This window comes from Monodelphis domestica, chromosome 2, assembly GCF_027887165.1.
Source record: "Monodelphis domestica isolate mMonDom1 chromosome 2, mMonDom1.pri, whole genome shotgun sequence".
NCBI lineage: Eukaryota > Metazoa > Chordata > Mammalia > Didelphimorphia > Didelphidae > Monodelphis > Monodelphis domestica.
The window spans coordinates 80,214,736-80,237,682 of NC_077228.1; the positions used below are offsets into that span (position 1 = coordinate 80,214,736).

The 22,947-nt window shown below is 41.2% G+C and overlaps 1 protein-coding gene across 1 annotated transcript in view; it reads left to right on the forward strand.

Annotated features, from left to right (window-relative positions):
* Nucleotides 1-674: 674 nt before the first annotated feature.
* Nucleotides 675-22,947, forward strand: part of LAMC2 (laminin subunit gamma 2) — a 90,165-nt gene continuing 67,892 nt past the window's right edge. Inside the window, 2 exon segments of the mRNA XM_056814613.1 lie at nucleotides 675-1,061; nucleotides 11,677-11,949. Coding sequence (XP_056670591.1) covers nucleotides 11,874-11,949 — 76 coding nt within the window. The 5' untranslated portion in view covers nucleotides 675-1,061; nucleotides 11,677-11,873.

Genomic DNA, 22,947 nt, shown 5'->3' on the forward strand with positions numbered 1-22,947 from the left:
TTGCAGTTCAGCCCTCACAGCCATTCCATTTCCTTTGGAGAAGGGACTCACTGACTTTCATACTCCCAAAGCCAATTGACTGCCATCCATCTAGTCCATCCAATATTCACTCTTCTTTCAGCCCAAACCTAGCAGTCATCATCTAGTCAAGCAATTTTTGTGGAAATCAATCAATCAACATTTATTAAGTGCCTACTATGTGCTAGACACTGAGAATACAAGAGGCAAAAGACAACTCCTGTCCTCAAGAAGCTTACATCTAATGATTTGCAAAGTACCAGTTACTTCTGCAGGTTCTAAGCCCCTTCATGCTCAATGGCCACAGCTTTTAGTAACCTGAAAAAATAAAGTTCTTGACATCAAACTCCTTGTTGCGGGCAAGTGACTTGATATCGGAAATGGACATGGTTTAATCAGTGGAAATGACATAAAGAAGCTGTATTACCATCTGCTTTGGCACTGCACCCTGGGGATCATGGGACCTTTCCATTCATTCTGTTGTTGAAATTTCCTATATTTGTTGTCCCCCCCCCATTAGAATGCAAGCTCACGAGGGCAGAGACTGTTTGACTTTCCACTTTATGCCCAATGCTTTGCACAGAGGAAGTTCTTAATCACTGCCCATTTATTCTTTCCAGGGATTGCATCATTCCATGACCACCCTATGAAACAGAAGCCAGATCTAATCCTTCATGTAGTTGCAGAACAGCAGTGGAATATTTGGGGATTTTTGTCTTTAACCAGCTTCCAGAGCATTTGAACCCTAGGCTAAAGTGACTGCAGATATTTTAAACCACTCTGGATTGCTCTTATCCTTCCAGCGAAAAACATGATTCAGACTTTCTTAAAGAGCCCAAAGAGTCTGGTTGTTTTAAGGCAGTGTTCTTAGACTTGGATTGATGATGGTAGACCAAAAGGAAAACTATATGAGGAATGATGGGAAAGATGGCAAGGGATGGTACGTGAAGACCTGCAGTGGCTGTCCAGGAAAGCAAGAAAAAGATGATGTACAGAGAAAATGAGTAACTTACTAATCACTGGAACCGATTCATTATGAAACTGTAAGTTAGAAGGATATTCTTCTTAAGGATATTGTTTGAAGCGTCTTGGCTCATCTTGGTTGGGGGATTTAACCAAAGTCTTCTTAATGGATAGGGGGTGTTTATGTGTACAGAGAAGCTTCAATTCCCTTCCCTCTCAGATTTCACAGAACACTTGTTTTTTGCCACTCTGATTCACAAAGTGGGACTTGGAGTCAGGAAGACCTGAGTTTAAGTGTTGCTGTGTGACTCTGGACAAGTCATTTAACCTCTCTATTGCCCATAAAATTACCTCTTTATTGACCATAAAATATATTGTACTCCCCAAAGGTGGTTAATCAGTCAGTCAACATCTGCAAAATGAGGATAGTAGTAGCACCTACCTCACAGGGATGTTGTGAGGAGCAAATGAATTAATATATATAAAGTACTTTGCAAACCTTAAAATGCTATCTAGGGAGTAGCTAGGTGGCTCAGTGAACTGAGAGTCAGGCATAAAGACAGGAGGTTCTGGGTTCAAATCTTATCTCAGACACTTCCCAGCTATGTGACCCTGGGCAAGTCACTTGACCCCCATTGCCTAGCCCTTACCATTCTTCTGCCTTGGAACCAACACAGTATTGATTCTAAGTTGGAAGGTAAGGTTTTAAAAGAAACTATTAATGTAATAATGCTTATGATGTATCTATCATATATTAGTTATGTGTGTTTGTCTTCTGCCTCCACTAAATTATAAATATTGTTTAAAGAAAAAATTAAAATATAAAATAAATTTAAAAGGAATAAATGTATTCCATAAGGATAGAGATCTCACCTTCCTTGAACTTTGTGTGTCTTCCAGCACAATATTCTGCATGTAAGAGGAATTTAATCAATGCTTATTAAATGAATATATGGGCAGACAAATATAAACCTCATGTCTATGTAACATTTTCAGCCTTACAACCTACCTTCCTCATAATAGTCTTTTAAGGGAGGTCATATAAATTTTATGATCTCATTTCGCCAGTGAGGAAACTGGGGTCACTTCAATAATGTGTCAGAGAAAGTTTTAGAACCCAGGCATTCTTGACCCAGAGCCCAATACCATTCTACCTCATTTACACACACACACACTCTCTCTCTCTCTCTCTCTCTCTCTCTCTCTCTCTCTCTCTCTCTCTCTCTCTCTCTCTCTCTCTCTCAAAAGGTGCTAGAGTCAAGCAAACTTGGACTCAGGAAAACCCAGGGTTCAAATCCTGCCTTTGATACTTAACTAGCTGTATAACCAAGGGCAAGTTACTCAACTTTTCTGTGCCTATTTCCCCTTTGGCAAAATGGAGCCATTAATGCCCATAGTCCCTACCTCCCAGGACTGTAGAGAGGCTCTAATGACCATAAAATATATCATAAACTTCAAAGCATTAGATCAATATCATAATTATGACAATTACAGTGAGGCTGATTAGATATTGACAGGTCAGCAAGGAAGAGGATGGAATCCCCTCCTTGGAGCATCTTTAAAAATAGGAGGAAACTGTACTTGTTGGAAGGGCGAGTACCTTTCCTCGGCCAATTATGTCCAGTCTGTCCCCAGTAGAACTTGTGGTCGTCTGTATATTTCCTTCTCTCTTAGACCATGAACTCCTTCAGTGCAGAGGCGGCATTTTTGCCTTTGTATCACTGGGCGCATAGTAGGGACAGGAACTGGACGTATCTCTGTATTGCTCACTTTGTGATTTTCTATTACTGAAGCCAGAAGCCACGTGTTCATTTCCAAATACTGACATTAACACAGACACGCTGTCTCTCTCTCGAGGAAGGTTCTTGTGGAAAAGTCCTTTCCAGTTTCAAATGAGCATTTCAGATACTGGAAGATAATATCTGAAGTCTACAGACCAAACGAATACCCACCGGAGCAAGAATCTCCTCTCCAACCCAGTAGAAGTGTGTGTCGGCTCTGGGAGGGGTAGGGGAAGGGGAGAGAAAGAACATGATTCTTGTAACCAAGGAAGAATATTCTAAATTAACTAATTCAATAAAATTTTCAAAAATAAATAAATGAAGAATCTCCTCTCCCATCTAAAGTGGTGAGCCTGGGGGTAGTTGGGTGGCTCCGTGGATTGAGAGTCAGGCCCAGAGATGGGAGGTTCTGGGTTCAAATCTGACCTCAGATACTTCTACCTGCATGACCCTGGGCAAATCACTTGACCTCCATCACCAAGCCCTTACCACTCTTCTGCCTTAGTACCAATACATAGTATTAATTCTAAAACAGAAGGTAAGGGTTTTTTTTTTTTAAATAAAAAAAAATAAAGTGGTAATCCAGCCTTTATTGGAACCTCTCCAGTGATGGGGAGCTCACTACCCCCCCCCCCCCCCGAATCAGCCCTATTTTTGACTAACTTTTGGCTAACTCTAACAGTAAGGGAGTTTTTTTTTTCTTTTAGCCTCTGCAACTTCCAACCATTATTTCAGATTCTTTCCTTTGGGGCCAAGTAGAACCAGGTCCCTTGTTGCTCATTTAACTGCTGGATGATGTACAGTGTATTTCTCTAAAAGGAAAAGAATAGAAATTAAGTTGCTTTTTTGTCTGTGGTCGGGGTGGATTTTTTTGCTCCTGATAGAATAAAGATTCTCCACCCCTGCTGTACGTTACAGGTACGCTCCGCTCCGGGACTCCTGAGTTCTTACTCTTGGCTCCATCAGTAACCTGAACCTTGGCTGCAGGCAAATGATTATAAAGTGGGTACTTATAACTTTGGCTGTGGTCAGAGGATAAATACTGTATCTTGGAGAACATCCAAGGGAGAGAACTTAACCAGCTGATCTGGGAAAACAATGAAGCGTTCCCATTTATGGGCATTTTCCTTGACTGAAGTAAAAGGACCCAGGAGGGCAGTTGGGTTTGGTTTTTTGCTTGCATTATTTTAAGTTCTGAATTATTATGCAAATATTAACATAATTCATTTGGGGGGGTGTTAAAGAGAAAGAAGTGTTCTACCCTTAGTAGAATTGTTCTATCTGTTAGCCTTTTACTGGCTGGCCCTTTAAAAGCCTGTGCTTCAGTTAAAAAAAATCACAAGAGAGTTTGAAAGTGGGTGGCATTCCAAGAATTCTCTTTAAAAGTTAACTGAGGTTACCATGGATCTTAAAGTTGGAATCAATATGTCTCTGGCTGTTTTCTTGTTGAGGGTTCTGGGGAAAGAGGAGAGTTATGGACTTCATTAAATGGCACTGCCAAACTGTTGTCCCTTAAGGGGCAGCTGGGTGGCTCAGTGGATTGAGAGCCAGGCCTAGAGATGGGAGGTCCTGGGTTCAAATTTGATCTCAGCCACTTCTTAGGTGTGACCCTGGGCAAGTCACTTAATCCCCATTGTCTAGCCCTTAACACTCTTCTGCCCTGGAACCAATATACAGTTTTGATTTTAAGATGGAAGGTAGGGGTGTTAAAAAAAATGTCCCTTGGATATAGACAAGTATATTATATTTGGGACCACTGGGTTAAATTTAATATACGCTTTGGAAAAATGAGCCATGCAAGGCAGAAATGTACAGCTTCCTGTGCAAACCGAGGACCATGGATCTAAAGTAAAGGGGGATCTTAGAGGAACACCAATCCAACCATAGGATTCGAACCCAGGTTTAAAAAAAAACTCTTACCTTTCATCTTCGAATCACTGCTGTATATTAGTTCCAAGGCAGACCAGCAGTAAGGGCTAGACAATGGGGGTTAAGTGACTTGCCCAGGGCCACACAGCTGGGAAGTATCTAAGACCAGGTTTGAAGCCAGAACCTCCCATCTCTAGACCTGGCTCTCAATCCACTGAGTCCTAGATGCCCCCTAATCTGGATTTTCTGACTCAGAGTCAGAACTCTTCCTTATATCACACTGCCAAGCCCAAAATTGAAAAAAAAATTTTTTTTTTAAAACAAAGAAGGAAACCTTCCTGGGAGATGACTGAGAAGCAAACAAAGCAGGACAAAGGGGGTTTTCAGAGCTGTCCATAATTCATCCTGGCCACACCTTTCAGAAATAGCCAAATGCTTTCTTCCTTTCGTTTTAGGAGAACTGCTGAACTGTTAAAATATCCCAGTCAGCACTTGGAACTAATCTCCACGTGAATGTCCAAACATTCTAAAAGATTAGAAAGAAAATCCAAGTGTTGATTTCTTAAAACAGGAGGCAGTTAAATTCCCCTAAGAGGGGAGATGAGGGAGAAAGGGGGGGGGCAGAGAGACAGAGACAGAGGGAGACAGAGACTGAGAAAGAAATAGAGAGAAAAAAGGTAGGAGAGACAGAGACAGAGAGAAGGAGAGAGAGAAACAGAGAGACAGAGAGAGGGATGGAGAGAGAGATGGAGAGGGGAGAGACAGAGAGAGAAAGAGAAAGAGAGAGACAGAGAGAGGGATGGAGAGAGAGACAGAGAGGGATGGAGAGAGAGATAGAGAGGAGAAAGACAGAGAGAGACAGAGAGAGAGGGATGGAGAGAGAGACAGAGAGGGATGGAGAGAGAGATAGAGAGGAGAAAGACAGAGAGAGACAGAGAGAGAGGGATGGAGAGAGAGACAGAGAGGGATGGAGAGAGAGATAGAGAGGGGAGAGACAGAGAGAGACAGAGAGAGAGGAATGGAGAGAGAGACAGAGAGAGAGGGAGAGAGACAGAAATAGAGAGAGGGAGAGAGAAAGAGAGAAAGAGAGAGAGACAGAAGCACAGAGAGAGAGAGAGAGAGAGAGAGAGAGAGAGAGAGAGAGAGAGAGAGAGAGAGAGAGAGAGATAACAGCAGGTTACTTTACCTTTTGAAATGCCAGAAATTGGGGTTCTAATGGACAGGAGCTGCTCCCTTCAGGTCCCCTCTGTGATGCTTGGGTGGTATTATAAATGCCTGTCCAGTGCCTGGGTGGCATTTATACAAATGGGCCCATACTGTTTTAAAGGAGCTTATAGAAAGAGAACTAAGAGTCAGATGGATTCAGAGTGGAATCTGGGAGCTGTCTCAGAGACAAAGGTATATTTTTATAGGCGAGTTTGAGTTGTGCCCCGGGATTGAAGCATGTTGTTTCTTAAATGAATTTCAAATTTGAGGATCATTTTTCAAGCACTTGGAAGGAAAGAAATAAACATTTATGAAGTATCTATATGTGCCAAGTGCTTTACAACTATTATCTCACTTGATCTTCACAAGTACCTTGGGAGGTAGGTGATATTATTATTATTTGCATTTTACAGTAGAGGAAACTGAGGCAAACCCAGGTGAAGTGACTTGCCCAAGATCACACAACTAAAAAGAGTTGAAAGTCAAATTTGAACTCACTTCTATTCACTGTGCCACCTAGCCAGGGCTACTACAAGGTATTATGCTAGGTCCCATAAATACAAAGGCAAAAAAAAAATTAATTAAATGAAACAATCCCTACCTTCCAAGAGCTAATGTTCTACTGGGAGGATACAACATTTACATAGATAAGTAGATGCAAAGTATATACTGAGTAATACAAAATAAATTTAAGAGGGAAATGGTGTTAACAACTGGCAGGGTAGGCTAGATTTAGGGAAATCTCCAGTTGGAGGTGGCATAAGTGTTGAGCATTCTACAAGGCAGAGGGGAGAAAAGGTACACGTCTAGACAGGAAAAAACCCAAACCAAACCAAACCAGATCCATTTGGGTTTTAGAGAACAACAAATGGTTTTGGCTTTTATCTTTTAGGAAGCAACTGATAATTAAGTAAATCAGCATTATGGAATCTGTCTTGCCATTAGGTTTTTCTTTAAAAGCCTAGATTTGTAATTAGTATAGAAAATAATCTGAATGGAAAATGTTGGTAGTTACTAAATGCAGAGTTCCAAATTCTAATCCCACAAATAGAAAAGCAAGATAGTCCCTGACCAAAAGGAGCTTATATTCTAAAAGGGAAAAACATCATATATGGGAGTGGAAAAGAGAACTGGAGAGATTAACATACAGGTCCAGAAATCAGGAATAGGGCTAGAAAGGTAATGATGGCTGGCTTGGGTCTCTCCACAAAATGGAGGACCCAGGAGAAACTCACCAATGGAAGAAGAAGGCGGATTGCATGGATCTTATGAAGGGATATCGAGGTTGAGAAGTTCACAGGGATAATTGGATGTCCAGCCTAAGATGAGGAGGTTCCAGGTTTGGAGGGGAAGTTCCATGATGAGATAGTAGCAGAGGCATCATCTTGAAGTCCAGAAGTTGCAAACCAATTTTGAAGGGGAATAAGAGGTTGTTTTCAAAGCAGCAAGTATACCTTGCCTTGCTGTTCCAGAGGTAGACAGTCTACATCTGCTCCTCAGGGTCCTAGGGTATTTTGAAGGTTTGAAAGGCATTTTTTTCTATAATGTCATCAGCTTGAGCCCCCACTGGTTGTGTTCTCCACTGTTGGGCACCAGAAGAAACTGCCCCAATTCCATTTAACCACTTCACACCAATTAACTTTTACAAAAGGATATTTTTTAAAAAGGATTATAGCATAAACCAATCTACAAACATTGCCCTCAACCCCAACGCTTTAAGAGCACACTCTCTCCTTTTGTTATTGTTAAGTCATTTTCAGATTCTTTGTGACCTCATTTGGGATTTTCTTTAAAAAAAATTATTTAATTGATTAATTTAGAGCATTTTTCCAGGATTACAAAAATCATATTCTTTCTCTCCCCTCCCTCCAACTCCCTCCCATATCTGACTCACAATTCCACTGGGTTTTACATGTGTCTTTGGTCAAGAACTATTTCCATATTATTGATATTTGCACTAGGGTGATCATTTAGGGTTTATAACCCCAATCATATTACCATTGACACATGTGATCAAGCAGTTGTTTTTCTTCTGTGCCTCTGCTCCCACAGATTTTCCTCTGAATGTGGATAGTGTTCTTTCTCATAAATCCTTCAGAAATTTTCTGGATTATCGCATTGCTGCTAGTAGAGAAATCTATTACATTCGATTGTACCATAGTGTATCAGTCTCTGTGTACAATGTTCTCCTGGTTCTGCTCCTTTCGCTCTGCATCACTTCCTGGAGGTTGTTCCAGTCTCCATGGAATTCCTCCAGTTCATTATTCCTTTGAGCACAATAGAATTCCATTACCAACAGATACCACAATTTGTTCAGCCATTCCCCAATTGAAGGGCATCCCCTCATTTTCTAATTTTTTGCCACCACAAAGAGTGAGGCTATGAATATTCCTGTATAAGTCTTTTTCCTTATTATCTCTGGGGTACAAACCCAGCAGTGCAATAGCTGGATCTATTTGGGATTTTCTTGGCAAAGATACTGGAGTAGTTTGCCATTTCTTTTTCTAGCTCATTTTACAGATAAGTAAACTGAGACAACCTATATTAAATGACTTGTCCAGGATCACATAGCTAGTAAGACTCTGAGGTCAATTTTGAACTCAAGAAGATGAGGCTTCCTAACTCCAGGCCTGATAACTCTATTACCTGTACCACCTACCTGCCCCATACCCTCTCCTATACTACCTCAATCTCTGAGGGGAATAGGTACAAAATTTAGCCAATTTCCCACCCAGTTCATGTCCAGAGGCAGCATAACTACTAAATAAGCCCTCCTTTTAGCTTCTGCTGGTCTGAGTCCAAAAATTCATTCCTAAAGGTCAGGACACACAACAACTTAGAGTCATGAAATATTAGAATCAAAGAAGACCTGAGAAATTATTTCACAGAGTCTCAGAGTTGGAAGGGACCCCAGAGCTGGTCTAGTCCAAGGAATTCTTTTTATGGCTTTCTCAACAGTTGGTCATCTAGCCTCTGCTTGAAGGTTTCTAGAGAAGGGGAACCCATTGCCCTTGACACTGGCCCATTCTACTTTGGAATAGTTTTAATTAGGAGGAAGTATTTCCTGGAGCCAAAATCTGCCTCTCTGAAACTTCTACCATTGTTCCTAGTTTTGTCTTCAGAAGCCAAGTAAGAGAGACTGTCTTTCTTTCACAGGATATCCCTTCAAGTACTTGAAGAAAGCTATCCTTCCCTTTACTCTCTTCCCTGCAAGTCATCCTCCTTTGGTCCTTTGGTGTTTTGTGTCATCTGCTTATCCTTTTCTGAACTTGCCCCAGCTTGTCAGTATCCTTCCTAAAATGTGGTGGCCAGGGGCAGCTAGGTAGCAGAGGGAGGACCTGAGTTCAAATCAGATTTCAGACACTTCCTAACTGTGTGACCCTGGGCAAGTCATCTAACTCCAATTGCCTAACCCTTACTGCTCTTATGCCTTGATTGATTCTAGTATTCAAGGTAAGGGTTTTTTTTAAAGCAGTATTCTGAGAATGAGTCCATAGACTTCATAGAATTGCTACTAAGACAGAAGGTAAGGGTTTAAAAAATGTGATGGCCAGAACTGAATACAGTACATCAGGTGTGATTTGACCAGAGCAAAATACAAGGAGATAATCAGCTCTCTCCTTCTGGATGTAATCTTGGGATGCAGCCCAAGACTGAGTTGCATTTTTGTCTGCCATGTCACTCTGTTGACTCATGTTGAGCTTGCAGGCCACTAAAAACCCCACAGTTTGGGATTGGTTGTTGGGTTTTTTTTTTTTAATAGCATTACCTGTTGTCTAGCCACACCTGTCTTTCCCTATTTCCATAAAAGTCACTGACTTTTTTGAACCCAAGCCCAGGACGTACATCATTTTGCCCAACTGAGTCGGTGGGAGAACTGGCCCTAGAACTTAGGTTTCCTGATGACCAGGCCCCTAATTCCTCCTCTATACCACAGCAATGGAGAGCTAGGGACAAGAGCTTTGATATGCTCATTATCAAGTCACCACTTAGTTCCACACGTATCAGATCTAGCAGAGGTGCCTGTTGAGTTCTGCTTAGAAGGGTTTTCAACAGTTTAAAAGATGAAAAGTGTCACTGAGGCCTAAAAAAAATGTTGCCTTCAGGGAAACCTATAGAACATCATAGAATGTTAGAACTGTGGAGTACCGGAAATGAATGGACCATTAAAGGTCATTCGACTGAATCCCTTATATTTTGTCCAGATGGAGAAGCCAAGCCCTGAAAAAGTGAAATGATGGAAATAATATAGATGGAGGCAAAAAGGATAGGTTTAGAGCTGGGAGGGCCCTTACAGATAGATCATCTAGAGAAACCCCCTCATTTTAAAGATGGTGGAATCAAGGTCTAAGTGACTTGCACAGAGTTATGTAGGAGGCAAGCTGAAAACCTGAGGCATGTCAGCAGGCATTTTTCCAAGCTCCTATTGTTTGCCTAATGCTGGGATAGGCATAAGAGATAAAAAGAAAAAGAAAAACAGACACAGATCCCTTCCCTCAGGAGCTCACAGTCTAATGGGAAAGACAACACATAGTCACATCAGGTCTTCTGATTCCAAATCTAACTTCCTCTTGGATGATCTCTGCATATTTCCCTACTAGCCCATGGAGGCAGATTTAATTCTGTGTGTGTGTGTGTGTGTGTGTGTGTGTGTGTGTGTGTGTGTGTGTGTGTGTGTGTGTGTTTGGGGAAGAGGTTCTTTAGAGTAGGGATTCTTAACTTTTTGGGGTCATTGATCCCATTAACAGTTTGACAAAGCCTAGAGACTCCTCAGAATATTGCTTTTATTTTAATTTTTTTCAATCTTCACATTTTATCTTAGAATCAATATTGGTTCCAAGGCAGAAGAGTGCTAAAGGCTAGGCAGTGGAGGTTAAGTGACTTGCCTGGGGTCACACAGCTAGAAAGTTTCTGAGACCAGGTTTGAATTCAAAATCTCCTGTCTCTACTCTTGGCTCTCAATCCACTGAGCCACCCAGCTACACCTAAAACACTTCTTTTAAATGCATAAAATAAAATGCATAAGATTACCAAGGAATCCAATTATATTAAAATAAAGGTATAAAAGACTTTTTAAGACCCTTACCTTCTGCCTTAGAATCAATGTATTGGTCCTAAGGCAGAAGAGTGGTAAGGGATAGGCAACAAGGATTAGTTAAGTGACTTGCCCAGAGTCACACAGCTAGGAAGTATCTAAGGTCAAATTTGAACCGAGGACCTCCAGTCTCTAGGCTTGATTCTCAATCCACTGAGCCACCCAGCTGACCCCTGCCCAAAAGGCGTTTTTCAAAAAACGAGTTCAGTAAATAATTCCTCCCAGAATCCTATCTGTGATTACCAAAAAGGAGCTCTTTGGCTCAACCTTGTGTGTCAGTTGCAGGTAGTTAGTTGCAGGACTGACGTCATCTCTGGAGGATGCTCCTTGTCCTCTGTGACCCCAGTCCTCTCTGGTATATTTCTGGCAATATTCGTCTCCCACCCCTCACTTGGGACTAGACCCTGGCAAGGAACCGGTCCCCTGAGCAAAGTGGCACTAGGAGGAGCCCCCTCCGAGTTCTGTGTTGGAGCTCCCGTGATCTAAAGCAGACGGTTCTAAGGGAGCCGACACCCTCAAACGGGGGGTGGGGTGGGGATGGGGAGGCCAGCAGCCTCTCCTCCCCATCCCCCTCCAGGTGCGTGCTCTTTTTGCGGTTGGAGGAGGAGCATGGGTTAAGGCATTTCTAGGTCTGTTTGTGCACTACTGAGTGTATAGATGTATATACGTTTGTCTGCCTGCCGAGGGCTGGGCCTCCTTATTCAGAAGGTGAGTCATTTATGAAACACACTCTCTTCCTGTCAGGACTGACTCAGGTAGAGGAGTCGATAAAACCACCTGATCAGGGGAAAGGAAGACACAACAGAAACCAGAGTGCGCATCGCAGAGCGGCTCCAGCCGGCACCCCCAGCGTCCAGCCTTGGCCTCTCTGCTGTCCCTGCTGGGTCCAGGAGGTCTCCTTTGGGTCGGGGGCAGCCGGAGTCCTCCCTTCCTCCCTCGGGATGTCTCTCCTCTGGCTGAGCTGCCTCTGCTTCTCTTTCCTCCTGCCCGCAGCCCTGGGCACCTCTAGGAAGGAAGGTGAGTTACCTGCGCAGGTAAAGATTTCGTTTGGCTGGAAGTTGAGGGTGGGGGGAATTTCTTCTTTCCCCCTCCAAGTCTCTCCGAAAGCTTTTGGGGACAGATCTCGTCCCTGCCTACTCAGGGATTTCTTTGGTGTTCTTTTTGGAAGGAGGGTGAAAAGAACATTCTAACTCGAGATGTAAAACTCCTGAATCCAATCTAGAGTGGCAGGTAAAGAAAGGTTTCCTCATTTCCCCTAAACTTCTTGGGTCCAGGGTCCCTTTCTGTAAATCCCTTTCATTGTGGACTTCTTTTGAAAGGATTTTGATGGAAATATTTTCTGTGGGTGTGAACGCCGGCAAAGATTAGGAGGAAGAGAGCCCTTTGGGAATTGAAATGCCTCTTTGGGGGCAGAAGATTAGATTTCAGAATAACTACAACAGTACCTTACATTTGCATAACGCTTTCTACTTTACAAAGGACTTTCACACACGCCTAGAAACTCATATTATGATTGTGTCAGTCATGACAACACATAACGGTGTTTTTATTGTCAGTGAGGAGGCTGGCTGGCTGTTGACAATTGAAGACATAATTATACAGGTTGGAGTGACAGTTTATTTGTGCTTCAAGTCCCAGCCTCCATATGAACTAGCCCAATGAGATCAGGCAAGTAATTTAACCTCTTTGAGACTCAGTTTCCCCATCTGTAAAAATAGAGATCATAATACCTGAACTTCCAAACTTACCAGTTCTTGTGTAAAGTACTATATTGCTGCTGATTTCATGCTATCCACTTCATAACTAAAATTTATATAACTAGCACTTACTCCAAGGCACTGTGCTAAGCACTTTACAATTATTATCTCACTTGATCCTCACAACAACTCTGGAAGATAGACCCTTATTACTGTCCTTATTTTACAGATGAGGAAACTGAGGCAGATAGCGGCTAGGTAACTTGTCCAGGGTCATACACCTAGTAAGTGTCTGAGGCTGGATTTGAACTCAGGTCTTCCTGAAGCCCCAGTGGCATTTTTCATAGTTTCAAAATATTCAATTTGATAAAACATGTAAAAGTTAAAGGTCTGATACAGGATTTGAAGTTATATCTTCCTGATGCTAAATCTAGCTCTCCAAGCTACCTCCATGCTAGCATAGCATAGGAGCTAAATACCAAGTTATCATCTTTGGAAGGCTAAAAATGACTTGTATTGGACTATTAGTAAGGTGTGTTGTTTCCCTTAGGATTGGGATAAGAGGTCTGATCTCTGTGGAGAACATCTGTAAAATGCCCCTAATTGTGGAACGTTAGGGATTATCTGGTCCCATCCCTTCATTTTACTTTATTTTTTCATTGAATTTTTTATTTTAATAACAAATTTACACAAAATTTTTCAAAGTTATATGATTCATGTTGTCTCCCTCCCCTTTTCTCTCCCCTCTTCCAGAGCTGACAAGCAATTTAATCTGGATTATACATGTATTATCACAAAAAACTCATTTTCACATTATTCATTTTTGTAAGTGAATAATCTTATAAATCCCAAATCCCAAATCTTAAACTGAAATAAACAATTGATAAATCATATGTTTTCATCTCCATTTCTACTTCAATAGTTCTTTCTCTAGCACTCTTTTTTTAAGTCTTTCAGAATTGTCCAGATTATTGTATTCCTGTTAGTTTATCACATTTGATCATTCCACAGTATTTCAGTTACTATGTACAATGTTTCTTGGTTCTGCTTATTTCACTCTGGGTCAGTTCATGTAGGTCTTTCCAGCTCTCTCTGAACTCATCCAGTTATAGCACAATAGTATTCCATCACGATCATATATCACACTTTGTTCAGCCATTCCCCAATTGAGGGATCCTTTGGTTTCCAATTCTTTGCCACCACAAAAAGAGCAGCTATGAATATTTTTGTACAAACAAGTCTTTTCCCATTTCAGTCTCTTCATTTTACAAAAAAAAATGGTGTGACTTTTCCCAAGTAATACATCTAATTAGTGGCTTGTCTAAAGTAATATAGCTAGTTGGTGACTTGTATAATACAGCCAATTAATGGCAGGGGCCTAGGATCTAACTATTCTTTTACACAAAGTGGCTGATGGAAGAAGATTATTTGCAAATGATATTCAAACACATAGGATTTGATACTTACAGAGGGTGATATTTGTCCACTTTGCTACATAGATCCTTCTGTGTTTGTGTATTTTGGTAAGTACCAGCCAGAGATTACTGCCTTTTGTGACTCTGGGCAAGTTCTTTAACCTCTCTGGGCCCCAGTTCCCTCAGTTAGGTTGCTGATAATCAATAGGATATTATTGCCAAAGAAAGTGACATGGGGTTCTAGATTTAGAGCGGGAAGGGATCTAAGCGGCTATGTCTAAGCCTTTATTATGCAATGAAGAAGTTGAGGCTGAGAGACCTTAAATGATTTGCTTAATGGACATTGGCATAATAAGTGGGAAAGGTAGAATTTGAACTAGGTCCTTCTGCTTCCAAACCCAGGACTCTTTCTTTTTTCCCCCCACAGGACAGAGCTAGTTACTCTATATATTGTCAAGATTTGATGGATTTCTCACATTTCCATCTTGGAACCTAACATGGAAAATGGGAGTTACCAATACCCAAGTTCACCTCATTTCCTTCACCATCTGTACTTTGGGGTTCAGTGAAAAGGGGGAGAACGACAGACATAGCATGAAGGAGAGACAGAACTGCTTGCCTCATGGTGGTGCTGCTAGAATATCTTGGAACCTGGAATGGAAAGCTTGGCTTTTCTATCTCTGTCTAGGCTTGACCAATTCCTTCAAGGAGTTACAAGTGGCCCCGACATCACCCCATATAATATTATTCCAAAAGGGCCACTTGGACTGCTTGTGTGATTGGACTACGGATTTCAAATATCTATAATTTCACATTGGCAGGGGTATTCTTGCCATTAATATAGATAGAAAGCTTTGTAGGGAAATGCTCTCTAATATGTTTCTAAATCAGAATGAAGTATAGATGGGCAATGTTTAACAAAGTTGAAAAAACACTAAAACATAAATAATGTTAATTTGTGGTTTTCTAAGACAATATATAGCACATGTGGATTTGTTCCTATTTGAATTTGACACTACTGACTTAGTGGATGGTTTTTATGAGTTGCTGTGGCTTGGAAAAAAAAAGCTAAAGCTTGATGGCCAGTCTTTTGACACTGAGTCTTTCTAAACCTAACTAAACTGGTCCTTGGGCTTACAAAACACTTCATATCCACTGTCTCATTTGATCTTTATAAGGACCCTGTGAGCTATTATCATCACCGTTTTACAGATGCAGAAACTGAGACTCAGAGAGTTGAAGAGATTTGCCCATGATCTCATAGCTAGTAAGTGTCTAAGGCAGGATTTGAACTCAAACCTTACAGATCTCAAATCCAGAAGGCTATCATCTATGCCATGTTATCTATACACTATTTATATCCATGCTACAGAATGCTATCGTCTACAATCTTTTTTTTTCTAAACATCTCTCTTCTGTTTTAGAATTAATGCTGATTATTGGTTCCACGGCTGAAGAGCAATAAGGGCTAGGCAATTGGGATTGAGTGACTTGTCCAGGGTCACACAGCCAGTAAGTGTCTAAAGCCAGATTCAAACTCAGGGAGATGAGTCACTCTATCCACCGCACCACCTAGCCACCCTGATTAGAGATTTCTGACTTCCTTTTAGTTCTAGCTCAAATCCTACCTTCTATAAAAATCTTACCTAATTGTCCTTAATGCTATAGAGCCTCCTTCTATTGATTGTCTTCAATTTATCCTGTTTATAACTTGTAGGTATGTAGTAGTTATTTTAGGTTGTGCCCCTCATTGGACCCTGAGCTCCTTGAGTGCTGCCAGGGCTGCTTTCTCCTTTCTTTGAGTCCATGGGGTTTAGCAGAGTACCTGCCTGGCACATAGTAGCCTCTTAATAAGTGATTGTTACCTGAATAAAGACACACACACACACACACACACACACACACACACACACACACACACACACACACACACCAATTCAATTTGATTTTTACTTCTATTTTTTCTTTCCTGTTAGCCCACCCATCTACCTGTGGGCTAATTATCCTTGCAAAATCTGCTTTGACTTAGAATGACTCTGAAGGATTTTCCAGATGCTTGCATCTCCTCTGTTCTTTTTAAGATCTGGGTTACAGATGATGGAATTTAGTGAGTTCATGTTGCTACCTGCAACAGAAGGTAAACTCCTTGAAAGCAAACGGTGAACAGAGTACTGGACTTTAGTCAGGAAGGCTCCAGTCTCTCTCCTCTCCCATCCAGCCTTCACCCAGATGCCAGAGTGATCTTCAGAAAGCTCAGGTGTCATGATCCCTTGTTCAGAAAACTCCCAGCTACATCCAGGGCACAATAAACTTCCCTGTATGGCACTTAGACCCCCTCATGGTCTGGCTCCAGTTTCTCTTACATGGCCTCTGACACTTCCTTTATTCACTCTGTGTACATCCATACTGGCCTCTTGCTCATCCACACAAGTGACATCCATCTCTAGTCTTGGTAGCGAAGGAGGTATCCTGTGCCTGGAATGCACTCCCTCCTGACCTCCACATTGAAGAATCCCTGGTGTCCTGTCCTTCAAGGCTCATCTCAAGAGCCACTTTCTCCATACAACGTATCATGATTGCTACACTTGTCTCCCCTCCACCCTCAAACTACTTTGTATTTATTTTGTGTGTATGTGTACATTATATCTCTATATACATTATATCTATATATACATGTTCATATTTTCCCATCTCTACCCCAATTGAAGGTAAGCTCCTGGAGGACAGGGAATATTTCATGTGTTTAGCACATAAAAAATACTCAATAAATGCTCATTGAATTTATTAGTGGTTAATGAATGAACCAAATCTCAGTTTCTACAACCACAGTTTAAACAGCACTTCATCTTATTCTATCCATATGTGTAACATCTCCATAACCATTATGCTACAAACTATGATAATCAAGGATACCAATCATTTTCAGATTAATCTTTAAGTGGATAATTGATGAAAGGTGTGCTTAATGGATTAACAACAACAACAAAAAAAAACCCTTGCCTTCCAGCTCAAAATCAATACTGTGTATTGGTTCCAAGGCAAAAGAGTGGTAAAGGCTAGTCAATGGGGGTTAAGTGACTTGCCCAGGGTCACACAGCTAGGACGTATCTGAGGTCAAATTTGAACCCAGAACCTCCCATCCCTAGGCCAATCTTTCAGTCCACTGAATCACCTAGCTACCCTCTTGGATTAAATCTTAACCACAAGCTTTTTGTTGATAAGTTGCCAGTATTTTGACCATCAAAAACATTGACCTAAGATATTAGCATAGAGATGATGATTAGAGAGAAGAGCAGAGTCAAAGAGTAAATTCTAGAGGATATCCACAATTAAGGAAAAGAAGAAAGAAGAAAAAGGGATAGAGGCAGAAATTGAATGTTAAGCTCTTTGAGAGCAAGAACTTAAATGCCCCAAGGAAAGTATTTGAAAAGAGTTTTTTTGAAAAGAGTTTTTGAGGAGATGAAATAGGTATAGTGGTGAGGAATCCAAAAGGAAGAGAGAATTCTAGAAGAAGAGGATGTTCAACAGAGTCAAATTTCAAAGAGAGATTCCAAAGAATAAAACAAAGAAAAGGCTACCGAATTTGCCTATTAATAAAGATTATAATCAGAAACTTTAAGAAAATCCCAGGACCATGGTGAAAATGGAAGCCTGATTGTAGAGGGCAAAGGAGGGAGGAGATAGAAAGGAAAAACAGCAGACATATCCCTTAGATTTACTAAGCTGGACTTGGAAACATTTCTAGACATCTCCATAGACTTCAGTATTTATTGCAGGATGAGGCTTCAGAGATAGAAGAGACAGACGATGCCTTTTCTTTCTTGGAGAGTGGTTATATACAAAAGGTAAAACCACATATAAATAAATTGAATTTATTAACAATAAAAGGAAGGATGGGGAAGGAATGAGGGAGAGGTTTTCATCTGACTAGAAGCCCAAGATATTTACCCACTATAATTTTTTCCTAAACTAACCTGTCTAAATAAGTAAACTACAGATTAATAAGGGGGTAAATACAACAGAGAACCAGATCCCCCCCCCCCCCCGAGTTCTTAGTGGATCAGGTACAGGAATCCAGCTAAGTCCTCAGATGTCCCAGGAAAGAGAGGCTCCCTCCAGGTTTCCACTCTGTCCACCAGAGTGTGTGGGGAAACTCCCTCACACACTTGTTTGATGGTATTCAAGGCTGATTGCAAGATATCTAGGAGAGTCCAGGAGAGTCCAGATCTACACCCTTCAGGCTTGACCTTCAGCTCCAGGCAGACTGTTGGAAAACTGTGTCTTCAACAGTGTGTAACTTTTCCCCAGTCAGCTCTTGGAGAATTCTGAGTCTTGAGGGATGTCAATCACTTCTTTGCATCTTGTGTGCACTTTGTAACTTTCCTCACTCTGTCCTCGATACACTAGGGTCCTGGGAACTTACTCTTGCTTTCTTTTTTAATTTTGATAACTGAATTTCAATATAATTTGTTTCCTTTGTAATCCTCTGTATTTGACTTTATGCCTTTTAAAACACGGTTCTGAGGAGGGATCTGTAGGCTTCACAGAACACAAGGGCTCCCCAAAGCTCTACAGTTCCTCAGGGGCCACTTTGGAGTCATGGAGAAAGGAGGGGATGGGATGAGGGTAAGGGGAAAGTCAGCTGACTGGGGAGTGATAAAGAGGCAAAGTAAGAGTGTTATATTTGAAAGCAGGTTCACAGAGCTAGCTATGTGAAGTTCCTTCATCCTGTTTGCCTTGCCCTTGCCCTTGCCCTTCTGTCCTAGAGTTGTTACTAAGACAGAAAGTAAGGATTAAAAAATGAAAAGAAAGGAAAGAAAGTAGGTTCAAAGTGTGGCCAAAGAATATTCTAGAAGGACATGGAAATTGTGGAAAAAGGAGAGAGACGATGAAGGCAAAGTGGCATGAAACCACATCATATAGGAATCAGCTGAAGGTGCCGGGATGTTTTCACTTAGAAAAGATAAGGTTTAGGAACAAGTTGGGGGAAAGAATGGTATGCGTGGTTGGATATCATAACTGTTTTTTTCTTATTTGAATTGTTGCTACCATAACAAAGAGATTGTTAGTTTCTGCTCAGCCTAAGAGGGAAGAACAAGGAAGAGGCAGAAGCAGATTTTGGTTCTAAAATTTCCATCATGTAAAGGGGAATAGATAATATCCCAGACAGCTGGGTAGTTAAATGGATAGAGCACTGGGCCTGGAGTCAAGAAGACCTGAGCCTGAATCCAGTGTTAAACACTTTCCAGCTGTGTGACTTTGAGCAAGTCACTTCACTTTTGTTTGCCTCAGTTTCTTCATATGTAAAATGGGGATGGGGGCAGCTCAGTAGCTCAGTGGATTGAGAGCCAGGCCTAAAGACAGGAGGTCCTAGGTTTAAATCTGGCCTTAGACACTTCCCAGCTGTGTGACCCTGGGCAAGTCACTTAACCCCCCATCACCTAGCCCTTACCATTCTTCTGCCTTGGAATACATAGTATGGATTCCAAGATGGAAGGCAAGGGTTTAAAAAATAAATAAATAAAATGGGGATAATAATAGCACCTACCTCCTAGAATTATTGTGAAGATTACATGAGATAATAATTGTAAAATGCTTAGCACAGTGCCTGATACATAGTAAGTGCTATGGAAAATCATACCTACCATCATTATTTTATTATTATTTTTATCTGAAAAATGGGGCTGATTATAGCATCTTCTCCACCCCCAGCTTGTTTTGACGATCAAATTCTTATATAAAGCCTTTCACGAATCTTAAAGTATAATATAAAATTTAGCTAGTATTATTATGGCTCCTTCCAGTTATAAAATGTTATGATATATAGGTCCATAGGGGGAAATTTTTCTAAAACGTAGAGCCATTCAAAAGTAGAATGGGCTGCCTCCATCCTTGGGAGGACTTTTATTAGTTTTTTAAAAACCCTTACCTTCCATTTTTGAATTAATATTGTGGTTTTAAGGCAGAAGAATGGTAAGGGCAAAGCAATGGGGGTTAAGTGACTTGCCCAGGGTCACACAGCTAGGAAGTATCTGAGGCCACATTTGAACTCATATGGGAAGACAGCAGACTGAGTGAGTGTTTGCTAGCAATATTGCAGAGAAGATTGCTTTCTCAGGTAGATACAAGATGACTTCTCAGATCCCTGATAAATCAGAGATAATACAATTTTAAGATATATTAATATACTTTTAATGGATACATTAATGCCAGTACGTGGCAATTGTTTCAAATTTCAGCAGTAACATTTTTCCCCTTTATGGGATCCCTCCTGATTCCGCCCTCCTCTCCCCAAGAAGGAAGCCAGAGGGACTCTCTGCCAGGGGCTGAGGGACAGAGTCGGGCAGGATAAGATTTCCCCCCACTGGAAGAAATAGCCTGGAATTCTAGAGTCGGAGCATTTCATCTTTCTGCCTTCCTGGCTCTCTCATTAGAAGAGACCTTGCCTGAGCTGGAGATAGGATGCGGTCCGGATGTGGGCTGGCTGCGCCTGTGTGAGTGTCCTGAGCAGAGAGGTCCATAGATTGATTTAAGCCCTTTCCCCAAGTAAACAGTTCAAGGGGATGTGGAAGAATGTAGTCACTGGGCTCAGCTGTGTTTATGGTAAAGTCTGGGCAATCAAAGTCAGGTTAGCAGGCTAAGATGGAAATTTTTCTCCCACTCAAGTTTGTAATGATTCTTGAATAGTGGAAAAATCTTCTTGGAGATAGGAATTGTTTTAAACAAAGACTAGACTTGACTCATCTCTTACTGAGTAGTATGGAAATAGGACTGGCTTAGACTCCGGCATCCTCTTTTTTTAGTCATGAATGAAGTTTATTAGATCATTTTGCCATCACTGTGGAATAATATAGCCTCCAGATAGATGATATAATGAGCAGTTGAGTTCCAACCAAAGACAAAAATTTAGGTCATTCTTCTGGGTGTGTGATTCTGTGTCTGTGTGTGACCTCGACCAAGACAAGGATGTTCATATCCATATTCTGGAAGAAAATCCAGAAATGGGCTGGCTTTGGAGTCAAAGGACCTACTGACTAGCTGTATGACCCAAGGCAGGCCACCTCACCACTTTGGGTCTCAGTTTCCTCCTCTGTAGAGTTAGGGGTCTGGGCTAGATGACCCCAAAGATTCCTTCTAGCTCTAATGTTACAATATTATCTTTTCACTGTCCAACTTCTCACCCCAAACTAGAGTCATTATAAAAGATGGGCTCTTTCCACTGCAGATAAAGGGCATAATCTAGAGAGACATGAACTCTGGATTTGTTCGGTGCTGATAGACCTCAAAAACTTTCAGCCTTCTTCTGCAAAACCACATTTTTACTAAATGTGCTGTTAATGGTTTTTATTGCAATAATAACAGTTAACATTTATATCACACTTTACATTTCACAAGGTCTTTTATATATATAATCTCATTTTATCCTCATATAAGCCACATTTTTTATTCCTGTGTTATAGAAGAAACTGAGGCTGAAAGAGTTTCAGTGACTTGGCCAGGGTCACTGAGAGAGAGAGAGAGAGAGAGAGAGAGAGAGAGAGAGAGAGAGAGAGAGAGAGAGAGAGAGAGAGAGAGTTTTTGTGGTAGGATTCAAACTCAAGCCTCCTATCTTTAAGTCTAGCCCTTTATGAATTATGACACCTAGCTGTCTAGGGCAATTTCCTTTACATTTGGTTGAAAATAGTTAATTTTCTCTATGATGTTTTAAACATTTGATGAAATTGTCAAAATCCTTAGTTAAATACATGAGAATTTTAAAAAAATAACAGCTTCAACTGCTTTACTTCATCTATTCTTAGAACATTTGCTGCGTATAGCCAAGGGAGATTATATGGTTCCCATGTTATAAACTGAGAAACCGAGGCAGGATGCTGCAAGTAAGTGACAGGATCAGGACTGGAACTCAGAACTCATGAATTCTCATCCAGGGTTCTTTCTGCCATGTTGCCTCAGTTCAAAAGAATGGCATTCAGGAAACATTTATGAGCACCTACTATGTGTGTGTCTCTGAGCAAGATTAATAAAAGGCATCTCTTTCCTTAAGGAACCTACACTGTAGGAAGGGAGATGAAATATGCTCAGAGAAGTACACAATGAGACCAATTCTATAGCTGGTTTCCCACTTTATCATTCAATTGAAATAGCTCTTGCCAACAATCTTTTAATTGCCAAATCAAATGGCATCATCTTGATTCTCGTCCTCCTTGATCTCCCAGCATCTTTTGAGACTCCTGACCACTGTCTCCTGAATATTTCCCTCCGATCTGGGTCTTCATGATACTAATTTCTCCTGTCAGTCAGCAAATAAACATTTAAGTGTTTATTTTGTGGTGGGTATATGGATAAGCTTTCTTCTTCCTAACTACCTGCCTGCAGTGTGTGGGGTGTCCAGGGAGGACTGGCACCTCTGAAGTGAGGGCTTGCCAAGCCACTACTCATCTACCTTTGGTGTTTACCTTTTACCCAACTCTGTGGCTCCAAGAAGGTGTAGCATGCACAGTGACCACCCCTAGCAAAACCATCTCAGCCAGCAGGCTAAACCAGGTTGGGGATAACTTAAAAACGTCAAAATGATTGGGGAGTTAAGGAAATGTCTACCCCAACCATGCGTAGACTTCCCCTGGTGGAATAGGAGGAATAGAACAATTTATCCCAATACTCATGGAGGTGATGGAAGCAGACATTATGGAGGGCTTAGAGCTTGGTCAGACATGATAGACACCAGGGTCATCCACTGCATTCTGCTGAGCCAACTCCAGTTGTCCTGACTTTTGTCTTGAGGCTCGTCTCAGAAGACTCTGGAAGAAAGCTAATGATTTTGTGTAACTCTGCTTCACTTAAATCCAATTCATGCACAAGTCAAGACATCACCCTGTGATGTCATTGATTTTCTTCAAATGAGG